The sequence below is a fragment of the Ischnura elegans genome, chromosome 1 (genome assembly GCF_921293095.1).
Source record: "Ischnura elegans chromosome 1, ioIscEleg1.1, whole genome shotgun sequence".
Lineage (NCBI taxonomy): Eukaryota > Metazoa > Arthropoda > Insecta > Odonata > Coenagrionidae > Ischnura > Ischnura elegans.
The window spans coordinates 73,288,650-73,303,985 of NC_060246.1; the positions used below are offsets into that span (position 1 = coordinate 73,288,650).

A 15,336-nucleotide genomic window follows, 5' to 3' on the forward strand; every position below is an offset into this window, starting at 1 on the left:
GAAGTTTAAAATATCTGAATCAAAAGCGGTCAGAAAGTCAAAGCGGTCGACTAAAATCTCTATGACCTCTGACCCCCATTACGACTTTCGGAGATCAAAATAAATTGTTGTACGGATGAATGAACGGCGTAGCCGACTTTGGCACCCTTCAAAACCTATGGTTTGACACGTTGGTTGTCATGATGGTCAGACATCTAACTCTATGACCTTTGAGACCTCGGTGGTCAAAAAAATCAACAATACGGATCTATTAACTGAAAAATCGACTTTGGCACCTTTCAAAACATATGGTTCGAAACCTGGGTGTCACTATCGCCGGACGTTTACCTCTATGGTCTTTGACCTCCATATTAACCTTGGAGGTCGATTAGTGAATAATACGGGTATTTGGACAATACCAATGACTTGGGTGCCCTATAAAATCCATGGATCGACACCTTTGTTGGTATGCTACTCTTTTTGCCACCCTTATGGCCTTGACGGTGACCTTACTGGGTCAACGGTTGAATTTTCGTAAATAAAAGTGTTATTTTCGGGTTTCTCTGGTCCAAAAACCTTAGAATTGACATCTTGGTCAATGAAATTCAAACTTTTTATATCTCGACTTTTTAAACATTTAAACCCCATAAGGCATATTCAAATTTGTGGTTTGGACCCACATTGTGAGGTCAAAAGGTCAAAATTGTAAAATATTGCTTGCACTCAAAAAACCTTAGGACCTTTCCCCATAAGTGTGCCAATTTTCATGAATATTGCACCATGCAAAGTTACTAAAATTACATTCTTAATAAATGTATTTAATACGATCGCTTCTCGCTTCATCTTGATTTATTTAGCTTTTTGCGCAGAGCCAAGGCTATAAATTGCTTTATTTCATCGTAAAAATATGTTTATTAAGTGTATAATCATTTTTCGTGCCCAAAATCGTCACTTTTCAGCGACTTTGCAGCGTATGAGCGTTAAAATATCTCAAGCGCGCATACGGAATATCGTCTGCAGTCCCAACCGTGACGTCACGATCCCTCATCCCACTCACTTCCCCGCCGTGCGATGTTGGCCACAGCGTTCCGCCCGAATGGCAGGTCTACTTACTTAAATGGTCTAAGCGAATAACAAATAACAATCGAAAATCAGTAGACGCTGCGATTCCAGTTGTTTACAATCAGTGGTACTGACAGCAGTCATAAATTTTAGCATTCTGGAGAAGATATTGCCTGTTCTGCGAAGAAAATCGGCGCCAGATTAGCAGGATCTACCTAATTAATCCATAGTTGTACTCTTCACTCGACTTTATGAGTTCATTTCAATGGATGTCAATGAAATCGAAAAGTTACTCTCCTGAGAAATTCATGATTTCCTCGCCAAAAAAGCAAAATCGTAGGATGTCCTCTCATCACGGATCACCCTATTCGTCGGGATATGTTCAAGATGAGTACGATTTTGATGATGATAACAACGATGAGGACTATGAAGATGACCGGGAACATGAAGAACGTGACGAGAGTGATGAAGGTGAGTATGATGACTGATAAATTAAAAGTTTTTGGTTTGCATCATTTTTCACTGCTAACTTTCATTCAATTTTAGATACTGAAGAAGCTAGCGAAACGGATATGGGAAAATCAGAGGAGTACACCGAAATCAAAGAGCAGTAAGATTCCATTTCACTGGTAATTTCCCTATTTCGAATAAAATAGTTTTTAACCGTTTGCTTTTCTCCTAGAATGTACCAAGACAAGTTAGCCACTCTAAAGAAACAATTGCAACAGCTAAAAGATGGAACCCATACCGAATACAACAGGAAGCTGAAAAAGCTAGACTTAGCTCGCAAAGAAAGGTAAATAGAAATTGATTTCTCTATTTTGAAGATGACGTTTTTAAGATGGTCCTCTGATTTTTGTGATCTACTTTTAAATAATTTTCAGGCTAAGACTTAATGTGATATGGAAAGAATACGAAATAGATTGCGTTGAAAGAGATTATGTGAATGAAAAAAAGGCTGCTGCCAAGGAGTTTGAAGAGAAGAAAATTGAATTGCGAGAAAATCTTATTTCAGATTTGGAAGAAAAAAGGAAAATAATTGAATCTGAACGGCACACTATGGAGTTAACAGGAGATTCTATGGAGGTATGACCTAATATCATGGTGGCTATAGTAGTCGTTTTCGAGGAATCGATAAAGCATGTGGTTGTAATACTTAGAATTATGAAAATCTCTTAAATTTTCATTGCTGATTTGGTGCTCCTTAGAACATGCTCTCAATTTTTAGGTAGGATGTATTATACCGGTGTACATGGTTCTGTGTTGCTGCCTTTTGCGAAAATGAACTTTTTGTTGAGGAGAGATTTCCAGGATTTTATTCCATATATTCTAAAATATTCCAGATTGTAAGAGTGAAGTAGTTCGGTTTGTTATTTTTACATTCATGACTCGGCGGTCTTGCCTAATATGTTGATTTTTAGCACCAGGAAATTGTATCCACTTCTATTCTCTTAGATAGATATAGCCTACCCCTAAGATGCATATACCCTTTATAATGTCTCAAGCCAAGATTTCCACACCTAGGGCGAGAAAACCACCTCTCCCGTCTTGTTAATTGTAATAGATTTTATTTAGAGTAGAATGAGTATTTCCCTTTTTGCAAACTTAACTAGTTAAAAATCAAATTCTTATCAGGTGAACAGTGAAATATACCATGGCATTTAGGCATAGAGCCTCTGTCTGTAGTCTCATAGATTTGCTAGGCATACTACACTGCTATTTTTTGTCCAATGATTAATTACACTTTATTTTTTGTCTCTTTCCATGAAATTTTGGTGGTTTTATATTCATTTGCAAATACTCCAAATTTTGAATTTCAAGTGAACAAATTTCCTATGTAGTGTTATCATCTGGGGCCTTAACTTGGTTTCATAAAACTTATGCTTCCATATAAGACACTATTCTGTAAAAAGGTTCAGACAATTTAACACTTGGTGGCATTGATGTGGTGGCTTCCCACCCAGTGAATCCTGCTTCAAATCCCGGCTGCAGAAAGGATTTTGTGAGAATTGCCTGATCCCTGCTTTGGGGTGGACACTTCTAGTTCAGCACTCCACCAGTCGAACGGCACATTAAGCCGTGGTCCCCCTTGCACCTTTCATTAAGAGCAGACTAATGCTATCACTAGGTTTCTCTCCACCCTGGTCTAATGATGTAAAGGACCTAAGATGTCAGTCTCCTCCAAATATCATATCAATTTAACATCAAAATCCTGGATTTTAAAGCCAAGCATTTCAATCCTGGTCAAGATAGTTAACTATTTATTTTTGTGGGATTTTCACACTTAGTTAGTTGCATGATTAGGGGGATCATTTTAATTTGGATGATAATCTATTTTTGTGACTACAAGTTTGATCAGTATAAAAATTGATCATATTCCTATCCATAGGCAATATATGCCCAAACCACAATAGCTAACTTTTTAAACCTTAGACTGCTGTAAGGGTGGAAGAATGTTACTCATTGTCAGTGCTAGGTAGTAAAATGGAAGCTGAGCACATGTGATCCAGTCTAAGGATTCAAGTGGTTATTTCTGTGATGCTCATAAGATAGTTTAATTGCACCAAGTGTGCCGTTGAAATTTTTGGAGGTATGTTATTTTTAGGTAATCCATAAAATGCAGAGTTGCCTTTAACTAATCTTGCTTTTAAAAATCAGCATGTTCAATATTTGTACATCCATATTGTATATCTGCTTTAACACCAATAGCTATATGTACAGAAAAGTTTAGGATGGGGTTCCCATTTAAAGTTTAGCGATTAGATATATCACAATTATAAGGGGGTTAAAATAGGAGATTAAGGAGGAGAATCATTACATTTTATGGGGAAACATTTAATTAACTTCATGTTGTGTTGATTAGTTCTACATTTTAATAGATTTCATTTAATTAGTCAATTGTAATCCTTTTAATTTTTCAATAGTAATTATTATCAATATCATTGAATATTCGAAAATACTGAACAAAGAAGATGGAAAAAGACCTCAGGCATTTATGATGTAGTTGTGAAGGATAAGTTGAGATGAACAGAGAGGAAAAGAAGTGAGGAATGTACTAGACACTGGGTGTGAGAAGCTGAAGCTTCTGGGAGAGGTAGGAAGAAGAAAGGATTGGAATGAGCAAGTACCCAATTAGAAGGGAATGCTTCGAACCATGTTAGAGGGAAGTGTGTCTTATAAGTGGAAAAGGAGGAAGAATAGAACAGGATTTATGATTAAAATGGAAGGAAAAGCATTTTGGTGGAAAAGAGAAGGCATTCTAAAGAGGCAGAGTGATTTATGGTATGTTCCCTGTGAAGCTACCTTGACTAGTTGAATAGGTACCGTTAATAATACTAATTATGAAAGCAGTTGTCTCATTCAATCATTCTTTGTAGAAAATGGAAATTGTTTGGCATTATTATGGAAATAAATAAGGGGAAAGATGTGATGATGGACTTCATCTTCGATGGGACTTATTAACTGCTTTTGTTTTCTGAAGATAACTTTCTGTGTGTATTTCTTACAACCATCGATTTTTATATGACTACACGATTAAGTTTGAACGATTTCTGCGATGAGAAGAAATTGGCTTTTTGGTACTTAAAACTGTTTGGACATATTTAAACGATTTTGGACATCCTACTTTTACGTTGACATAGACCAACTAAGAAGCAAATTAAAAATTCTGATTTCAGTTCGGTAGTCCATGCAATTAGTTTTTAAGTGGAGGGAATGTGGCCATCTGTTGTTTACATTTCACGAATTTTGTAAATTCTTTGCTTTTTGCTAATCACTATGCTTTTCTTTTTCCTGCTGGCATAAAATACGAACGAAATGAGACTAATGTATGATATATGATGTCTGAAGAGGTCCTGTTTTCACCATTTTTAGCAGGTACAACCAAATTCCTTATATGATTATGTTCTTGTGTGGATATCCCTAAGTTGTGCCAGCGTAAAACTCCTAGCTTTTTTGATTTTTTTGGAGTAAAATTGGTGTTAAAATGGAAGTTCTTAAGCAAAAATTAATCTGTATCAACTCGTCTCAAGAAGTGGTAAAAATGTTTCCGATGAGCTCATTTTTTCAATTTGATTGTGATTGGATAAAAAATTTCTTCCGTGGGAGCCTTTGATGATTAACTTTGGTTTTTGAAGTGATATGGGTCTCCATTAATGGTTTCTGTAAACTGAACATTTTGTATCTTTTTAGATATGCCATATCAGTTTCTCACCAGAAATGTTGCCCTTTACGTTTTAAAAGGCAAAACTTAGGCTCTGAGTAGCAATGAGTGTGGCAGCTCCATTGACAATTTTGTCTCTTATCACTGCCTCTATAAGTTGTTCATAGATATGGGAAATAGAAATTGCGTGAAAGTGTAATATTATCCAAGGACCAAATTTTGACATTTTTTCTGAGTTAACCTAAGGTAATATGATAGTGTGGGTTTCTTAACATGCTACTGTAATGTTGTTGTGAAATGACTTGAGTTCTACTAATTGTTTATGACTGCATAGATGTCACTTTGTCTTTCATTTGCATGTGTAGAGCAGAGTTTATATGTATTCAACTTTAATAATAGGGTAGTTTCCTTCATCAAAGAAAACGAAATGCATTGATTGCGTTTCCTTATCCACCATTAGTGTATTCATAATATAAAAATTATTTGGTTTTAGAAATCCCAGTTTAGATGAATGGCAATGGTCAATTTTAACCTCATTTGAAAAAGGCCAGATTGGCGCCCGTGCGATTCCACCCCACGTGACGTCACAGGGACCTAGTTTCTATACCAGAAGATAGGAGTTTAACATCGTCTGAGATTACCAATGCATGCATGAGGCACAGAGCTCAGGGAAACATCTCTTAATAAACACCCATTAAAATTACCCAAGTTCGGAAAGTTTCCTTCCTTTGATAGGGTAATAATTATCCTTATTTAAGCCATGCACGTCATATCAGCGCTCAAAGCCTCGCCCCAAGGTCACCTCACATGGCGACAGCTGGAACCAGAAATACATCACACGGACTTTTCCCAGCATTCCTACTTAGCCGTCGTGTTTTTCCGTGCTTGAAAATGTTCACTTTTCGTTTGATCACGAATTTAGATATCGTCATTAAAAAATCTAAGAGCTTGAAATGCGTACTCCAGGAGTAATGGACTTTCGATTTAGACAATAAGAAAATAATAGTAAACCACCCTTTTGGTAGTTCATTAATATTTCAGTAGTTTATAGCCAATAAATTTATTGTTTAAAGCCCACTTTCAATGACTAGAATTTGAACTATCAATTCAGTTTTTTTAATGTAATTTTTATTTTTGGTTAGAAAGATATAACTGTGCTTGATGAACTCAGTGAATATTTGTGGTTCCGTTCTGGAATGTAGGAACTTGCTACATCAAATGAATTTGATTTGTTTATATCCTCCCTTTATCGTGGGAAATTTAGCAATATGTCGTGTAAAATCATCATATAGTTCAAGATGCATATATTGGTATGGATTAGAATTATTCTGTTAGCGCCATTTGTTAGTTAAAATTGTGATTGTGGATATAACAATTCCTATTCATTAGTTGTAAAAATTATGGTGGTTGCTTAGAATTAACAATTACTCATAAGGAGATATTTTGAGGTTGATGTTAAGGATACTAGCGAAGCAAACATGTTCTGAAACTGGCCTATGAAAATATGCAATTAGAAAGGAAACAAGTTTTCATGTGGGCCAATTGTGGTGGCACAAACTATGTCAGGATAATTCTGCCCCCATAGTACATGCATATTAAAAAAGTATATGTTTATCTTCATTCCTTAGCCTAACTGCCATCCTTATGGGCATGGACAATTATTTTTAAGGGCTGACATTTCAGAGCTGTTGTACTTTTCTCATGGACCCGGATCCAAGGTGGCGAAAACCATGACTCTTCCCTTCTCGTGTTTCAGATACTAGTCAATTCATTGAAATCCTTAAAACAAGTCTCACCATTTCTCCATGTCATTGCTTTTCATGTGTATTTCAATTATGCACTTGGTGCCGTATAATTTCAAATCTAATGTTTATTCCTAAATGTCCTTGTTGTTAATATATTTTATGCTTCTTCATTGGTATTGTATGTGATATGTCTTCACTATTCTATTTTGTATTCACATAGGTGAAACCAGTCATGACACGTAAGCTAAGACGGCGTCCAAATGATCCAATTCCTGTACCTGAGAAAAGAAGAAAAGCTCCTCCTGCTCAGTTAAATTATCTCCTTGATGAGAAGGATATTGAAGGAGACTTGAAAATCATTAGCCGCGGCAAATTGCCTTCATTTGGTGGAGTTGGGCAGGGGGGAGGGAACACTGGGTCTCTTGGCAGTGGAGGAATAGGGAGTGTAGGCTCTTTAAGAAGGCCAGGTATGTGCTAGATGTAGTTATTTGGTAAATTGCTCTGAATGATTCATGCACTATGACTTTCTCAGTCTATTTGCGACATTTTACTTTTGAAAGTGAATTTCCTGAGTCTCTTATGCTAACATCATGTCCAACGTTAATTAGATTTATTTTTCTTGATTCATACGAATCCATTCTTTTAATGAAGATGGCATCCACTCTTATAGCCTTAGGCTATGTTAACTGTTTAGCACCAATGGCATTATTTTCATCTTGGGAAGTATTATCCCTTATTTAGCCTTTATTTCTTGAAGTATTTATTCAATGCTTTAGCTTTGAAATTATTTTGTTATTATTTGTCTGCCAGAGTTTTTGAGTGGTACTTTATGTGCAATTTAATAGGGTTTGTCCCTACTAAGGTTAGATTATTATTAATGTCATTTCCTTAATATGTAGCTCCAAGGCCAGGGCCAGTAGGGGATGGGGTTCAAATCCTCCCAGAATTTTTTTTTCTTTTTTTTTTAGGCTCAGGTAACATGCCTAAAATGTACCCCTTCTCAAAATAATCCTCTCCTAAAAATGTTCCCGCTACGGTTAAGGATATCACCTACATATTCACAATTTTTCTATAAGAAAAATGTTGTTGATTGTTACAAGAATTGCTAAAATTTATTTTAATTGACAGGTGGTTTGAATTCCTGTGATAATTCATTTGCAGATACTAGAATTGAAGATGGGAAGTTACTCTATGAAAGAAGATGGTGAGTTTACTTAATCATTTATTTAGCTTTCAAGCATGCATACATTATGAATTCAGCAAATATGTTTTCGTTTCTTTCAAGTGTAGTTTTTTCCTGTCCATGAATTTTAAATGATGGTTTATGGTAAATGTTTAAATGTTTGGAAGGAAATTTCTTAGCTTTTCTACAAAAACACACACTTAAGAATAGTGACTAGTCTTGAAAATGGTACAGTGTAACCGAAACTAGTCGGCAATAAAGTGTGTGTTTTTGTAGAAAAGCTAAGAAATTTCCTTCCAAACATTAAATATGGAATTCTACAAAGTAAAGGCCTCAACAATTCAGTGCATAAATGTTAAAAGTTCAAAGCTCAAAGTAGTTCCTGGCATCTTCAATATTTTCTCTATCCTACTTTATAATCTGATGAGTTTTATTTGTATGCATGAATATTTTATTTTTATCAGTTATGAAATGTATTTTATTCAACACAATATGTGCAATGATTGAACGTAGTATCACCCTTTTCTCTAGGTTTCATCGTGGTCAGCCAGTTTATGTGGAAGCAAAAGATGTTTCCCGTTTTGCAGCCATTATTTCTGCTATAGGAACAGAGGCTGTGAGTATACTTATCTCTCATGATTTTCATGTTATTAGGGATCATGATTTATGTATAAGAAATTATCTATGTTCCTCTAATGCCATGACCATGGTAGATAGTTGGAAAAGGTGTGGAGTGTAATGCAACATATTTTATGGTTTGCAACCACCTGTTCTTCTTTGAAGCCATTATACACATAATGCACGAATTAATGACATTAGCACCTCTTAGTATATTCACATTCGAATTAATTTTGTAATTTTGGATTGCCAAGTTTTAATTATTTTGACTATTTTGTCAATTCCAGATCTGGGTGAAGAAAACATCTGATGGTAGTAAAGTTAGAATATATGTGTCTCAATTAAGCCGTGGAAAATTTTCAATAAAGCGAAGGGCATCGTAGCTGAACGCTGATGTAATTTGTTATATTTTGCATTTTTGTATGATATCAGTAAATTTATTTTATTTTAAGCTATCTCAATTTTTTCGTATTTTTTTCCAATACTGTCCTGCATGGTATTTCAATCAAGACTGATGACTCGTTTTGAAAAAAATATGCTGGGCACCATAAGTGAATGGTGATAGTTCTTGACCCATTTTAAATCCCCTTTGCAATGGGAACAGTGATTTTGATTGCATAGATAAGAATCAGAATTTTACCTCTGTGTAAAATAATAAGTAAGAGTATGATATTCGCTTAGACATGTGGTCAATTCCACTGGATGCGACTGTGTGGTGAAGGATCATCTAACTGTCCATGATATCAAAGGCAAATCTTGGGGATATTAAAGGTGGAATCATTTAGAATCAGAACTTTCCCCTTTTTGTGGGTGAGAAAGTATTTTTCACCTTGGTATGTAGTATCAATGGAAGACCATTGCAAGACCATGAATGGAGAAAATTTTCCCTTAAGAATCATCACTCACAAATTCTATGAAGTTTGGTCCCAAGCTTTTCGTTTGAGGCCGTGTGATTTTTCAGAAAGTTAAAAAAAATTGTATTTTACTGAATTTTCTAGGTTATGGAAGTTAAAAACTTGATTACTTGCTTGTAAACGTGAACCTAAAATCAGACCAAGTAAAATCATTAATATCAAACCGCAAATTCACAGTTCTGAGACATGACTTGAGTGATGTGTTTGGACTAGGTTGTTGATAGATATGAAGTATGAAACATAATTTATGCATCAGAGAATAAGAAAAAAATAACCTGTGATTTATTTAAGGATTGTAATCCCAGTTTCCCTTACATTTGATGATTTTCCTGGTGTTTCAAAGTAGCAACCCTTGATTTAATACATTCTATTTAATTTTTCATCCTGAGGTTACAGTCGATGTATTAATTCAGTATAATTTCTATTATTGGTGCAATTATTCTTTTACATCTCAGGCACCACCTAGAAAGGTTTCTTTGGCTGTGTCTACATGATCACAATTGTTAATGATTCAAACAAGGAAATGCTCTGTGCGATGGGTGAGGAATGTTGAAGAGTAGGTTGAGGGTGTGGAGGGAGGGAGGTCTTTGAGGGGTAGGAATGTTGAAAAAGTATGATTTGAGGTAAGGACATAGGGGATGAAGAAAAATGGGTTCGATGACAGAGTAGATAGGAGTATGTGTTATTGCTAATTTGAAGGGAAATCCAAAGCAGAGGAGGAGGTTGGAGTGACTCTTAAAATTTTCCATGTTAACTTACCTTAACTGGTAGAATAAAAATAATTATATTGACGGTGATACTTTATTTTTCACGTCAGAGTACACTGGACATAACCTTTTCGGCATGGAAAATGTTGATTTCTCTCAGGCCTTTTTTCCTTCAAAATATAGATAAGAGTGAGGATCAACAGGCAAAAAATTGATTTTTGTGTTAATTATGGACTTTTTGCACAGTAAATTATTTGATAATAATTACTTTCGAAAAGAGGAGTAATTGAATTCATATAGGGTTTTCAGTAAAGAGCATATTTGTTCCATTGTTAAATGACGGGGTTACCCTCGTCGACTCATTTAGTTATACCATGCTGGAAATCTTTTAGTTTGAAAAATACTCTGTAGAAAGTATTTAATGGCAATACTGCTAAGTTTCAAAACCAATACAGCAGTAACAGCATTTAAATATTATGCTGTGCAGAGGTGTCAGCGTAAGGAGGAGGAGACTGGTAATAAAGGAGGAAGATAATAATTCTTGGAAATGGTCTGGGGTGATGAGGGCCCCCCTTGCCGTGGGATATGGGGGTCCTACCCCAGAAAATTTTAGGAAATTGCATGTTCAGAAATGGATTTTGATGCTGATTTTGATGCTGTTCTGAAACCAGAAAAGAAAAATAAAAAATAACAATTCCGTAAGAAAAAATGCTGTGAAAAGAGAGAATTTCACAGATTATACAATTTATTAATGTATCAGAATTCTATTACTGGGTGAATTTTTCCTTGAAACTGTGCAGAAATCTCTTTAAAAACCTCTAAAATTACCTTTTCTAATAAATCTTTCAAGAAAGCATCATGTTCCCTTACATCTTCTGACACTTATTTCATTTTTTTTCTTATAAAATTCTTTTAAACAAAGTATGTTGTGAATATAACAAATAATGTAAACGTCAAATTTTATAATTGCAAAACCACTTTGGTTCAAGTAAAGTCTTTTTGTTACACCTTCCATACATGTTTCTCAATAGATACAAGCATTGTGGGGACCCCTAAGCTTGGGGCCCTGGAAATAATAGTAATAAAAACTACAAAAAGGGGTTAGAGATCCAGTTGGAACTTAAGTTCCTTGGAACCAGAAGTTGATCCAACAACTTTGAATCATAATGGATTGTGTGGAGTGATATGCCAAGCACCATGAAACAAGAATAAATTACAAGCCTTTTCTGTAAGTAATAGGGTAGTTTCCTTCATCAAAGAAAACAAAAGGCATTGATTGTGATTCGTTACCCACCATTACTGTATTCATAATATACAAATTATTTCGTTTTAGAAATACCGGTTTAGACGAATGGCAATGATCCATTTTTATCCTCATTTGAAAAGGACCAGATTGGCGCCCATGCGATGCCACTCCACGTGACGTCACAGGGACCTAGTTTCTATACGAGAAGATAGGAGTTATACATCGTCTGAGATTACCAATGCATGCATGAGGCGTAGAGCTCAGGGAAACATGTCTTAATAATCACCTATTAAAACTGGCTAAGGTCGGAAAGTTTTCTTCGCTTGATAAGGTATTAATAATCCTTATTTAAGCCAAGCGCTACCAGGCTGCAGGGTACTCAGCTATCTGCTAGCAGCCTGCGTCGTATCAGCGCTAAGCCTCGCCTCGAGGTCACCTCACAGGGCGGCAGCGAGAACCAGAAATACGTCACATGGAGAGATTTCCCGGCATTCATACTTACCCGTCGCGTTTTCGCGCGCTTGAAAATTTTCACTTTTCATTTAATCGCGAAAAATAGATATCGTCATTCGAAAATCTAGGAGCGTGAAATGCATACTCCAGGAGTAATAATCTTTCGATTTAGGCAATAAGAAAATAATAGGAAACCACCCTATACCCAAGAACCTTTCAGGATTCTTGGTATTATACCTAATAATTTTATCCCAATCCCTGAACAAAAATGTCTGCTCCATTCTCCCTTGAACCCAAGGTAATATCATCTCCATAGGTTGCGTCCCAGAAGGTGAACACAAATACATGGGCAGATATCTTCTGTAGTTGTCACGATGCATAGAATGTTTCACGAAAACCTTCCTTGAAAAGTAAATTAAGTTCCAAGAGACTGACTGGAATCTATCCACTGAAACTGAAATGATCATCCACCAACACATATTTTATATACAATTCACCTAAAAGCAATAAGCCTACCTATTGAATAAAAGACGATTGCTATTGACAAGTGAACCCTGTTGAAAATATGATTAGTTCAAGGACCTAATTACACCACAACATACCCAGTTTCACCGAGATCAAAGTTATACAGAACCTAAGGGTGAGAAGTTGAGACAACAATTTGATAGTCAATTGTATGGTCACCTTCGGAAGAATGCTCGAGCTTCGCCAATCAGCAATGACTGCTAATGAAAGTAGTGGCCAAAGTGACTGAGCTTCTATGGAGTGGTTGCATTCACAAGGAAATTTCACAGCTGTTGTGGTAGTGGTCACTCCCCCTGAATAATAATAATAATACATTTATTTCACCATTGGCAGTACAGACATCTGCAAGGCTAAAATCAATATAAAATTTACATACAATTACATTCATACATGAAGATTGAAATTACCAGGATTTAGGGGAAATCCCAAGATAATCATTTAAATATGATTCGTACATAATTATAGCAGAGTCCAGAGGGTTAATAAATGCTAACAGAGGCATGGAAAAAACAGGCATTCCAGTTACCCTCTAGGAAATTACCTTACCATGCATCCTCCAGATATTCATTAACACTGTAGTAGCATTTTTCATCTAGGAGAAGTTTTAGTTTCTTTTTAAATACAGAAAGTGAGTTGCTATTTTTTATTCCTTCGGGAATTTTATTGTAAAGGATTGAGGCAGAGTGGTTGGGACCTTTAAGACAGAGAGAGCTGGAATACTGGTTGGAGTGGATATTATTTCCGGAACAGGTGAGGTGATCATGGTGGGTAGAAATTGGGAAGGGTTTGCTTTAACAAAGCAGGGACATGCAGGGATGTTGACTTACAAAAAATATTGGGGGGGCCCAAATCAGGATCTTTACCCGGGAAGTTTTATAAGTAGTGAGTTATAAGTTTTTTTAAGCATTTTAGAATAGTCATATAATCAACATTGGAACCCTGATTACTCGAATCTCGATATCTGGACACTCCTGGGAAAATCAACATGCCTAACAACATTTTCCTCATACCTATAACAAATTTTAGAGGGGGCTCAGGCCCCATGGAGTCGGCGCCACTGGGCACATGTAAGGATACACAAAGAAGGAAGAGTGAGGATTTAGGATTTCAAAACAATTTCCATGAGTGAGGATCGAACCCACCATCATTAATTTTGTAGAAGACTACCGTAACTACTGGGCCTCCGCTGTCCAAACTTTTCTCTAGGTGTGTGAATGTGCCTAAGGTACCATTTCTGTGAACATGACTAACGAACCTGAAAATTATTAACATACATACATAAAAAATAACTCAACATAATCATGACGAGCTTTGTGAAATTTAAAGAAATGAGCACAAACCAACAGAAATATATATGTACGTGGAAATTGAAAGTAAAGAAAAATGAGAGAAATCCATTGCAGCATCACAAATTCAAGAATTTTTACAACCCAAGGAATGTTGCTTCTGTTCAACAGGTATATCTATTAATTAGAGACACCCTATCCAGAACATGAAGCAATATTTTTATTTAGTTGTTCAACTGGGGATTTAGCAACGGACCGAACCATAAAGTCGAGCACAGCGACATCCCCAGCATTTTCACCGCTTTTAATCCATTTTAAGGAACAAAAGCAATCAATAACAACACTCCAATCTTAGTGGTGGAGGTGCTTAACTATCCAACGAGTGTTACCACGTATGTTAAAAGGTTCCTCTGTTATACAGAGACGCCCAATCCAGAACATAGAGAAATTTTCATGCTATTGCCAAACCGAGGATTTAGCCGCGCCGAGCACTAACTGGACATGACACCATCCCCGGCATATTTAACACTTTTACACCATTGGAGGGAACAAATTAAGCACTTGGCAACATACACAGCTGGATTCACCCTTTTTTTAGAGAAAAGGACAGGAAAAACTCCAGAAAATCAGTCGGGTTGGGTTGATAAGACATACGTTCCACACGCACGCCTTCAGCCTCTTTCGGTTCGCGAATCAAACCGGCGCGGGTTCTTCGGACAAGTTTGGACAAGATCCGAAACCAACGGCAACTGCCGCTAGGTGGATTCTGCAACTGCCATACGAGCAGACGACGCCGTTTAGATTTAACAAATACCCCTATTCACCTCAAATTATTGTCTGTTTCGCACACTTTACATTCTACGGAGCAACTATGCTGCCAATCGAGGTTAGGGAAATAGCCAGCTTGCAATTTTTTTCCATTATCTATGTTAAACATTTCTTGCTGATAACTTCATTGTTTGTGTCATTTTACTGAATATTTTAAAATGAAGTGGGGAATCTAGATTTCACGAACAAGATCTGACTTATTGCCCTGTACCCTGGCAAACGCAAATTTTTAGTTTCGTAATTGATCCTAATTTTGCCATAAGGATTTATATAGTGCGGAAACAAAAGCCGTTCCCTAGAAAGCCTACACGCACGAGGAACTCCCACTGTAAGGGTATTTTTCTACTAGTCTTGATAATGGGCAACATTTACATACCTTTTATAAATTATTAGTTCAAGAGCCAGTATTATGGGCCGGGAGTATTTTGTGTCTCACTGAAGATGTTTACACGATTAAGGGAATGATGTTCAAACCTCTCATATTTTGAGAAACAGGATGAGTTACTCCATAACGTTTTTTGTAATGTTATAATATGATTATATGCATTTTAGTAGTATGCTCTTACTATTAACGGGTATCAAGGCACCCACTCTACTGGTCGTTTTATCATGATTTTAGCTCAGAAAT

The 15,336-nt window shown here is 36.2% G+C and overlaps 1 protein-coding gene and 1 long non-coding RNA gene across 4 annotated transcripts; one reads left to right on the forward strand and one right to left on the reverse strand.

Moving 5' to 3' along the window:
- The first annotated feature begins 1,128 nt into the window (after window positions 1-1,128).
- LOC124163478 (sin3 histone deacetylase corepressor complex component SDS3) lies at window positions 1,129-9,204 on the forward strand. Of its 3 annotated transcripts, none has more exons than XM_046540416.1 (9): window positions 1,129-1,512; window positions 1,588-1,651; window positions 1,724-1,837; window positions 1,926-2,127; window positions 4,915-4,917; window positions 7,169-7,415; window positions 8,077-8,152; window positions 8,663-8,747; window positions 9,037-9,204. In XM_046540416.1, exons 1-9 carry the CDS (start codon window positions 1,293-1,295, stop codon window positions 9,130-9,132), a joined length of 1,107 nt encoding a protein of 368 aa, XP_046396372.1. In that variant the 5' UTR covers window positions 1,129-1,292; the 3' UTR covers window positions 9,133-9,204. The 3 variants fall into 3 exon arrangements, with proteins under 3 accessions (XP_046396372.1, XP_046396390.1, XP_046396381.1); XM_046540434.1 differs by having other exon boundaries at window positions 8,110-8,152; XM_046540425.1 differs by lacking the exon at window positions 4,915-4,917.
- Window positions 9,205-9,589: 385 nt separating this feature from the next.
- On the reverse strand, window positions 9,590-15,327 carry LOC124163514. Its single transcript, XR_006865783.1, has 3 exons — window positions 13,737-15,327; window positions 12,754-12,887; window positions 9,590-11,031 (listed from the first exon to the last, which is right to left on the reverse strand). It is a non-coding gene; the product is annotated as an uncharacterized LOC124163514 (long non-coding RNA).
- Between the last annotated feature and the right edge of the window lie 9 nt (window positions 15,328-15,336).